Source organism: Liolophura sinensis, chromosome 11 (genome assembly GCF_032854445.1).
Source record: "Liolophura sinensis isolate JHLJ2023 chromosome 11, CUHK_Ljap_v2, whole genome shotgun sequence".
In the NCBI taxonomy this organism is placed as follows: domain Eukaryota; kingdom Metazoa; phylum Mollusca; class Polyplacophora; order Chitonida; family Chitonidae; genus Liolophura; species Liolophura sinensis.
Window position 1 is genome coordinate 7476668 of NC_088305.1, and position 10849 is coordinate 7487516.

General features: G+C 40.6%; 1 protein-coding gene across 1 annotated transcript in view; it reads left to right on the plus strand.

The window, feature by feature from the left end:
* The first annotated feature begins 253 nt into the window (after positions 1 to 253).
* LOC135477444 (histone acetyltransferase KAT2A-like) overlaps positions 254 to 10849 on the plus strand; it is a 34569-nt gene continuing 23973 nt past the window's right edge. Inside the window, 11 exon segments of the mRNA XM_064757548.1 lie at positions 254 to 426; positions 2326 to 2368; positions 2371 to 2418; positions 2421 to 2447; positions 2955 to 3100; positions 4198 to 4287; positions 5667 to 5848; positions 7392 to 7583; positions 8309 to 8415; positions 9320 to 9466; positions 10026 to 10165. Coding sequence (XP_064613618.1) covers positions 274 to 426; positions 2326 to 2368; positions 2371 to 2418; positions 2421 to 2447; positions 2955 to 3100; positions 4198 to 4287; positions 5667 to 5848; positions 7392 to 7583; positions 8309 to 8415; positions 9320 to 9466; positions 10026 to 10165 — 1275 coding nt within the window. The 5' untranslated portion in view covers positions 254 to 273.

Here is a 10849-nt window from a genome sequence, read left to right on the forward strand (position 1 = left end):
ACGCCCCTGCTACTGCAGTTCAGTGTTCATTCAGTGTTAGCAGGACGTTTAAATTAACATTATTTATAGGTTAAGTGATCAACTTTAATTTGTCAGTGTGAAACATAGCCTCTAAAATTCTAGAACGAGAGACAAGGCAACCAGTCATGAATAGGCGTTTAGCATTCGTCACATCTTGTTTCTTCCAAATAAAAACGTCGATCCTGTTTTTCATATCACCCGTGGCTTTGCTGAAAGTCAAAAATGGCGTCGGGTGAGGCTCAATTTGGAGATATGACCCAGCCTCGCTCGAGCCTCACCCAAGGCTCCACGGGAGAAATGAGCAGACCAAATAACCTGCAAAGGATAGCTCAAAAGAAAACTCAAGTTAGGAAGTATCCGAGGAACAAAAAGTTGGAAAAATTAGCAGTGTATTCGTCGTGCAAAGTAAGCGGAAGTGGTACCTTTGATACACAACAACAACCACATAATATTGAGGTCGCATGTTTTGTTTACCTTTATGTCAGCGAGATCTCCAAGCTTACAGCAAGAATACTTGAATGGATAAAGCTACCGGATATTATGCCCGACAATTAAATAGTTCTGGTGTAACGCGTTCAAGTCCTAATCAGGGAAATTGAACCCTTATGACGGCGAGAAACTTGTCAAGAAAAACTAACAGCTGACTTAGCTCTAATGTATAGCTCTACCTAGCCCCGAAAGACTCCAACTCCTTTTCTTACACTGGTCTAGCGTCTTTGGAGTCTCAATGCCTACAATGTTAATTTCGTACTCAATGAAGGTCCAGGCCGATTTTCTATGTTATCGAACAAGTCTCTCGCAAATAAAATCCCAAAGCTAAGCTGGAAGCTCCTCCCATAACCGCAGTGCGGTGGGTGCGTAAAGCAGGTCTTTAGCTTGGTGTCTTTTTATTTGCTCGTTAAAACAAATCCTACCTGCCATGATGGCTGTGGTAAGTGTAAACAATTTTCCCTCCTGTGTGTGGAGAGTCCCCACCCCAACATAGTTCATTTTGAAGCCAACAACTGCTGCAACATTTCACCAACACAGTTGTGAACTAGTAATAAAAAACTTGCTCCATCTGTTGGATCCATGGAAAAAAATTGTTCTCACTTTTGTAAAATTTTAAATTCAGCCAAATGAGTTATTGCTCAAATTTGGATGCACTCATTGGCTGGTTTTGTTTTAACATGATTTTTGAGACCAGCAAGCTGCTGATGAAGAAAGGTGAGGCAGCCGAAATTGTAGGGCGCATATTTGTGGAGGTCTGCACTTCTACATGAGACGCACTATAAGTGCCTGAGGTGTGAGTTGGTTTCACTTTGGCACTACAGCAAGAAGAGTAAATATAAGGGCTTAGGCTGCATGATGTTACTGCAGTGACTTCAGAGTATCGGGGGGCCTCCGTGGCTCAGTCGGTTAGCGCGCTAGCGCAGCATAATGACCCAGAAGCCTCTCATCAATGCGGTCGCTGTGAGTTCAAGTCCAGCTCATGCTGGCTTCCTCTCCGGCCGTAAGTGGGAAGGTCTGCCAGCAACCCGCGGATGGTCGTTGGTTTCCCCCGGGCTCTGCCCGGTTTCCACCCACCATAATGCTGGCCGCCGTCGTATAAGTGAAATATTCTTGGGTACAGCGTAAAACACCAATCAAAAAAAAAAAAAAAAAAAAAATCAGAGTATCGGAGCAAAGGGGCTGTCATGCAGGACTGCCGCTGTGATTGTCAACCCCATGGACAAAAAAGTTGCATTTTCAAATCATGTTGTCTTGTGTGCACTTTAAGTCAGGTGTTTGGTGGTTTACCCTGGGAACTCTCATTTCCACCACCCACAAGTGTAACGGTTTCATATGCCGTATATCTCTGGAGATCTAATCTCCTTGTGCTCCATTTAAGTTTCCCACTCAGCTCATACTATACCATCCAAACATGCATGGACTTAACCAATTAAATCATTTAGAATTTGAAATCATTTGGAAAGTGGAGAGTGTCTAGTCACACGGTACCAATCACACTGCTCAAAGGTAGAATTGAGCGCTGTTCCAGAAAATAGGTCGATGAAGCATGTGTGTATTTGTTGTGCTCAATGTGATTGTGACGATGTTGTTGACTCAGCAGAAAATTCAAATGGTGGCTTTCGCTTGTTGAATGCAGCTTAAACAAATGAAAGAAAAAAGTATTGAGTATTGTCTCAGGGATATTATTGGTTTAAGGGGTTACACATTTTATGTATAGCACTGAGTCTCAAGCTAAACATTCGCTTAGACCACTCATCTACTCACCATTAGTACAGTGGATTAGATATCTTAAGATGCTTGATTGTTTTCCAGTCTGATGGATGTAAGTGCAATGGCTGGAAGAACCCTAACCCCCCTCCCAATCCCCCACAAGTGGACTTGTCCAGCCCCTGGCCAGCCTGACTGATCCTGTCGCAGCTGTGGACACACTCTAGGTTTGTAGCTGGTTTATTGGATTTTATTCCCATGTACATGTAGTCTTTAAGGGCTGCTTTGCAACTTAAACATCTTGTTGATTTATAAAATAACAGTCAATAAAATCTTGTTGATCAATGCAAAGGATTTATTATGAGTATGATAAAGTGAAGATCATCCCAAATATGATAGCACATCATAGTTGCCCTACAGTAACATCCCCCCCCCCCCCCACAGGACCAGCATAGAGTATCACACAGTACACAAGGTATCACACAGTACCAGCAATTGTTCGTGCCTGTGCTGTCTGATATTTGTTGAAGACCACTGGTTGCACATATCCATATGTCACACGTGGAAAAGTGTGTTTTCATCTTGCCAAAGGTTATTGTTTACATGAGCACTGCAGTTTCGTTCACCTTTTTAATAACTTTTTAAATGCTCATCATATTAGTGAAACTTCTTGAGTATGGCGTATAACAACAGTCAAATAAATGAATGAAATGACAACGCTGGTATTCTGCCAGGTGCACATGTGTCTCACCTGGAGAATGAGGCAGAGGAGGAGTTGAACTGGCTACTGAAGATCGTGGTGGATGTGGAGAACCTGTTCATGTGTGTGCACAAGGAGGAGGACCCAGAAACCAAACAGGTCTACTTCTGTCTGTTCAAGGTAAGAAAACAAGACAAGACAGGTCTACTTCTCTCTATTTGAGGTAAGAAAACAAGACAAAACAGGTGTACTTCTGTCCGTTCAAGGTAAGACAACAAGACAAACATGTCTGCTTCTGTCTGTTCAAAGCTAGAAAACAAGACGAAACCTGTCTACTACTGTCTGTTCAGGGTAAGAAAACAAGACAAGACAGATGTACTTCTGTCTATTCAAAGTAAGAAAAGTAGACAAAACAGGTCTACTGCTGTCTGTTCAAGGTAAAAAAACCAGACCATCAGGTCTCCTCCGTCTGTTCAGGGTAAGAAAACAAGACAAAACAGGTCTACCTCTGTCTGTTCAAGGTAAGAAAACAAGACAAAACAGGTCTACTTCTGTCTGTTCAAGGTAAGAAATTAAGACAAAACAGGCCTACTTTTGTCTGTTCAAGGTAAGAAAACAAGACAAAACAGGTCTACTTCTGGCTGTTCAAAGTTAGAAAACAAGACAAAACCTGTCTACTACTGTCTGTTCAAGGTAAGAAAAGAAGACAAAACAGGTCTGCTTCTGTCTGTTCAAGGTTAGAAAACAAGACAAAACAGATCTACTTCTGTGTTATCATGGTAAGGAAACAAAGCAAAACATTGTTACTTCTGTCTGTTCAAGCTAAGAAAACCAGACAATACAGGTCTTTTTCTATCTGTTCATGGTAGGAAACAAGACTAAGCCTTTATGCTTCTGTTTGTTCACAAGGAAACAAGACAATGCTGATCTACTTTTGCCTGCTCAAATTAAGGACACAAGACAGCATGATCCTGAATGTGTGTGTATTTATTGTAACACCTATGACAGGTGTGGACAGCCAAAATATTGACATAGATTAGCCAAGCGCTCTTACTTCTGGCTTTTCAAGGTAAAGAAGCATTTATAATGAGCATAGAAATGGCGTTGGAATGGAAGTAATGTGTGTAACCACCCATATATTGTCAGAAAATAAAATTCTTCTGTTTTTGATTTTTTGTTACTTTGAAGGCTGGTCACTGCTGTTCAAGGAATGTTTGGAACAACCGATATGTATTACTATACATGTACTATGTTCTGTTTTTCATTTTCTTCTGCAGTTATTAAGAAAATGTATCCTGAACATGAGTAAGCCAACCATAGAAGGACAGTTAGGGAGCCCACCGTTTGAAAAGCCAAGTATTGCAAAGGTATTACATTTATTAAATGAGACATTAAGCTAACTGTGCCCCTCATTTAGTATATCATCCATGTTACATTATTGGATATGAAGTGTTTGACTTAACGGCTGTGTTAATATAGGCCTTCAAAAAAAACACTGACTGACAGACCATCTGATTTACAGAGCTATTTTTTCCAGCTTTTGCAGTGGGCTGTGGTTGTGCGGCAAATGTGCTTGCCATTCAGTCACAGATAAGCATGAGGTAGAGGCTTGTACTAGGCCCTCTGCCCAGATTCTGTCCACCACTATGCTGGCCACTGTCGTAGACAAGAAATGTTCTTGAGTATGGTGTAAAACACCAATCCAGTAAACAAATAAAATTTTTTTATTGATTTATTATTTTGATTGGATTTTACGCCGTGCTGAGGAAATACTTCACTTATGTACTGGCAGCCAGCATTATGGTATGAGTAAAACATTTACAGCTGGAGGGAACCGTCAACCCCACCACATGCATATATGGCAGAGCTTCCCATGTATGGCTGTTGAGGAAGCGAGCTTGAACTGGACACCTGTGTGGATTATACCTGTGCTCAGTGCCATCTAAGTCTTCAACCTTTTCAACTGCCTCTGTAACCAATCAGTCCAGCTCATGCTGGCTTCCTCTCCGGCCGTACGTGGGAAGGTCTGCCAGCAACCTGCGGATGGTCGTGGGTTTCCCCTGGGCTGTGCCCGTGTTTCCACCCACCATAATGCTGGCGTATTCTTGAGTACGGCGTAAAACACCAATCAAATAAATAAATAAATGTAACCAATTATGCCAATATTTTGAAACATCCCGAGAGACACATGGGGTGTTGAGAAGTAATTTGAGAAGTTTTAAGAAGCTTGCTTCTTTAGTGAAACAAGCAAATCGTTTTGGCATTATTTTCGTAATAATTGTATGCAAAACTTCCACTGAACAAATGTGCATTAGCTTGAAGGTTGAAGATGTACAGTGATACAATTGGATTCCCAAGTTTCGTGCTTTAACACCTTTAAACACATTTAATTATTTTACCAACTTGGATTTGATTGGTGTTGACACCATACTCAAGAATATTTCACTTATACGACGGCGGCCAGCATTATGATGGGAGAAAACCGAGCAGAGCCCGGGGAAAACCCACGACCATCTGCCGGGTGCTGACAAACCTTCCCACGTGTGGCCGGAGAGGAAGCCAGCATGGGCTGGACTTAAACTCACAGCAACCGCATTGGTGAGAGACTCCTGGGTCACCAACTTGGAGCCACCTGTATTATAATCCTATCATTTCTGGGTAAATGTCCTTGATAGTGTCCCTGATATTTCAGGTTTATATTCCTTGACATACTTACCTGTAATGCAATATTCTGTGCTGGTTGAAGGGAGTGACGAACTTTGTGCTGTACAAGTTTGGTCACCTGGCTGAAAAGGAATGGAGAACGATGTACGACCTGGCTAAGATGTTTCTGCATTGTCTGAACCATTGGAAGCTGGAGACGCCCACCAGTCGCAAACAGAACGCACAAACGGATGACTTCACCGCTTACCAGCTGAACTATACCAGGTATTTTCTTTTTTTTTTTTTTCAGCATGGTATAAGCCATTTGGTATTTCAGGGATATTGGAGTTTACACATAGTTAGATGAGACAGGGTGGGGGCTCTCACAAACTACCGTGTCAAAAAAAAAGAAATGTTTTCTGATTTTATGAAATGTGTCAACAGTGCCTTTGAGTTGACAAGCAGATGTATACTCTGTTTACCAGTTACTATAAAACAAAGTTTACGCCTTTTAGCTATGTTAATTTCTTCAACGAGATGAATGTCGATTTATGTTGACCTAACGACTCGAGAATTTTGCTAGGGTGGACAAAGAGATGTTGAGTTAGTGTTTGGAAACTTATGGAAGTTTTTAGTTGAGTCAGTGGAGTGTTGTAGAACTCACACACGGATGCTGATTGGGAACTTTTTAAGGATGTGCATTGTGTGTTCTTACAGTATTATCGTTATAGGGATTACACTTTCTGAATATAGCACAGATTCTGCTGCTAAAATTTGACTGTGGGTTTTGAACCAGCGACCTCAGGATCAGGCACCAAATCACCAGCAAGACATGTTAAAGAAGAAGACAATTTAAAAAACATGACACTTTAGGCTGAAAAGAGCACATTTTTCTCTCTTTGGTGGTGCCTGCTGCATAATTTTACGATTTTTCCGCACCATACTTATAAAGTCTGAAAATGGCAAAGCTGGCATCAATCGCTCCATCGCATCCTCCATCTTTAACACCCTGTAATTTATGCTGGGGGGTGTGTTGAATCTCAGCCAATGAGAAACACTACAAACTGTCAGCTTGTTCGTGTAAACTGGCAACCTACATCCAACATTCCGCTTTCCCGATCGTCAAGCGCTACCTTCTGGGAAGAAAACTTCTATCGGAAATGTACGAACTGCATTTTGGCGGTTTCCGACAGCAATTCTCCTCCTGACACAAAAGACTTCAGGACTAGTTCTTAGGCAAAATAGCGTCGTCCACAGCGGATTTGGCGCTGACTTTATTTATAATTTATCTACTTGGGGTACATATTAAAATTTTTTTTTATGGCATGCACCTGCGAGGAAATGCATACTTTTTTCAATGGTATTTCATTGATATTTACATTTTCTTCTCCTTTAAGTGTCTAGACCACTCAATTGAAGGCCAGTTTTCAGCACTAGAATCTCTGCTATATTCAGAAAGTGTAATCCCTATTAACAATAATACTGTTACTTAGTCCACTTCCTAAAATGACATTTAAACCTGTCTGATATGTAGAGTTAATGCTTGGAATCTTTTGATTGAAGTTTTATGTTAAATCATTAGGGTGTTATAAGACTCACACACTAATAGGAACTATTTAAGGCTGCTTATGGAGTTTACGTGATTTAGAACATGGATTTCACAGAGTATTTCACAGCCTGTTTTATATGTGAATCATATAATTCAAACTACAATGTCCTCAGTGTACTCTTTACATGTGACATTGTATTCAGATGAAAAAAAAAAAGTGTGATCAAACACACAAACAGACCAGCATGCAAGTTTATTATAGAGCCTTTCTGTCACCAGGTGGCTGTGCTACTGCCATGTGCCAGCGTTCTGCGACAGTCTACAACGCTATGAAACTACACTAATCTTCGGAAGGACACTCTTGAGGTCTGTTTTCCAGACCATGAGGAGACAACTCTTGGACAAGTTTCGGGCCGAGAAGGAAAAAATGCCTCCTGAAAAAAGGACTTTGGTTTTGAATCATTTTCCGAGGTAAAACCACAGACTGGTGATTTTTGTGTTTGGTATTTTAGCTCAACTGTGTAAAGTACTGCTGTGATGTAATGTTTCTGAGGTAAAACCACAGACTTGTGAATGGTTTTCTTATTTTAACTCGCCTAAGCAATGTTCATGGGGAGAGTACAGCTTACATTGGGAATACAGTGACACTTAAAACAATGTTAAGATAAATAATAAGGGTCCAATCTAAAAAAGCACTGCTTGTATTGCGCTCAGGTGTTACATATACATAAAGCACATTAGCACATGGGGGGTAATCATCATTGATGCCCTGCATGTGTTTTAATGACCAAAAATTACAAAATTCATGACACATATTTTTTTTGTGTATTAAAATCCATGTTGATGTAAATTAAAATATTTAGGTACTTTATGTATTGAGCTGAAGTGTGGCATAGATCATACATGCCATAGAGACAAGCCTAGTTATTTTAGTTATTGATCACATGCAGGCTTAGGTGAAATAGAAAAGCTCTGCATGTAAGTAGCTAAAAATCCATTTGTGGCAAATGGTAGCCCTGCTACCAAATTTCTGTTTTATCAGAATTTTGTCGGTGGTTAATAGACAACCTGAGGAGGATCATGTTCAAGATGCCTGTCTCTCAAGGGATATGATGCTAGGATATCTGTAGAAAACGGTCACAATTATGCAGAATTCTGTATCACTTATCTCACAGGAGTTGGTTTGTATGCTTCAGGTTTTTGTCCATGTTGGAAGAAGAAGTTTATGGAGCCAACTCGCCCATCTGGGACCCAGACTATTCCCAGAACCCTGCCAACATACCTATCACCTCACCCCCCACAAGTATGTTTACATGTAGTTCACCCAAGTCAGTATGATGTTATGTTTTACCAGTAGCAGCATTTGTGTACTAGTGTCAGCATATATGTGTACCAGCATCAGCATACATGTGTACCCAGTATCAACATATATGTGTACCAGTATCAGCATATATGTGTGCCAGTATCAGCATACTTGTGTGCTAGTATCAGCATATTTGTGTACCAGTATCAGCATATATGTGTACCAGTATCAGCATATACATGTACATATGCTTACCAGTATTAGCATACACGTGTACCAGTACCAGTATCAGCATACATGTGTACCAGTGTGAGCATATACATATATATGTACCAATATCTATATTTGTGTACCAGTATCACCATATATCTGTACCAGTATCAGCATGTATGTGTACCAGTATCAGTGTATGTGTACAGGTATAAGCATGGATACCAGTATCAGCATACATGTGTACCAGTATCAGCATGGGTTACAAGTATCATATATATGTACCAGTATCAACATGAGAACCAGTATCGTGTTGATCCACCAATAAGCTTAGCATAGTGCATAATCATAGTTTTTACATGTTTTCGTACTGGCACTAATGAGGTTACTTGGTTACAGCATAGTTCATACCACAACGGTTGTTCCCCTAATAAGTGAAGCTTTAGGATTGAACCCAGCTCTAGTTGGGTTGGCTGTGGCTTTAAGTCAGGAGGTTTGTCAGGTTTCTGATGAAAAGCACGTGATTCCTCCATCCAAATCAAAGAAATATTATTTCTATGAAAAAGAATTATATTAGATATGTGGAATTATCCGGAAAAATGCTGTTTTCATATTTTTGATAGTAAATGTATGTAATACGAAGTAAAAGTGTTAGAGAATATCTCTGATAGAACTTGCCCTGTGGTTTTTCCAGCTCCACCTGCCCCAACAGGTGCTAGTGGTTTTAACAAGTTTATCAGTGCCTCCCTGGGGACTAACAGCAGCCCTAGCGACACAGTGACCATCAACGTCAACCCAGGGCTGATTGGCAATCATCGTCAGTCCAAGAGTCAGGATACAGGTGAGTTGAGAGTTAGTCCTCTGCAGGACGTCTTAAGTGTTAGCTGAGAGATGAGTCCTTTTATTGTGTGTACACAGTTTCCAGGGGTCATACATTGCGTGGAATTTGATATTGAATTTTCCAGGGGGTTTTGTAGTGGTGACCTGGAAAAGCTTTGAAACTGAGACCTACTGTGTATCGGGCTGACAAGAAATTTGTTTTCTTACATCTTTGAAATTACTTAATAGGTCATTTTAAGTGTAGAATATTTATTCTAGGCGCCCTGGAAAATGTGATGTTTGGGCATGGAAAAGCCATGAAAAAAAGCATTGAAATCTGACAGTTTTGAAATGTATGAACTTGGAGGTACAGTTACTCAAATCTCTGCCCTGTTTCCTGCCACCATAATTCTGGCCATTTTCGTTCAAGTGAAATATTTTTGAGTACGACGTAAAACAACAATCAGATGAATAAATAATGAAATTGTTCAAATCCAGCTTCTGCAGTGGTGGAGATGAAAGTTAAGTAAGTAGATGTAATTAAGGTGTTTATTATGCCTTTCTGTTTTAACCTATTGTAGCCAGTAACAAACGTTTCCGAGAAGAAACGCAGACGGCAGAGGATTCCAAGCGGAAGAAGGTGGAAGGGGATGTGAGTGCGGAGCTCGTGAGTGAAACTGTGGCCACCATCAGTGACCCGGACAAAATGGTCGGCCCTGATGTAAGTTTTCTTTAAGCTGATTTCATTGGGACATTTGGGCTGCTCCTTGTAGCCAACATACATTTAATTGTAACAGAAATACTCAGTTTCTCTCTTTTGTCACATGGTTAGTCATCTAATGGACAACATAAACATACCATAATGCTTTTTGGAAAAGTCTAGGAGAGAAGTGTAACCTGCATCCAGGACTACTATAATATCTGTCCTGGAAATTAGAAGAATTACAGTAGGCTACTTTGAAACATTTTTACTGAGATAGTAATTTCTTAAGTGATACATGCAGCTTTCCAATAGATCGTCTGTGGCGGCCGTCATGGTGTTTCAAACGTGATCTGGGTAGGAAATGTGACATGCGTTTCAAATCCAACTGAAAGCTCAATTAATGAGCAAGATGATGAAAGCAGGCTTCCATGGCTGATAAGGTTAGCATGCCAGTGTGATGCAATGACTTTAAGCCTCTCACCAATGTGGTTGCTGTGTTTTGAAGCCCAGCGCAAGCTGGCTTTCTTTCCGGCCATACGTGGGAAGGTCTATCAGCAACCTGCGGATGGTCGTGGGTTTCCCCAAGATAATGCTTGTTGTTGTGATATAAGTGAAATATTCTTTAGTATGGTGCAAAACAGCAATCAAATAAATAAATAAATGAACGAAGTCGTTATCAGGAGAAAGAGCCATGAAAACTGT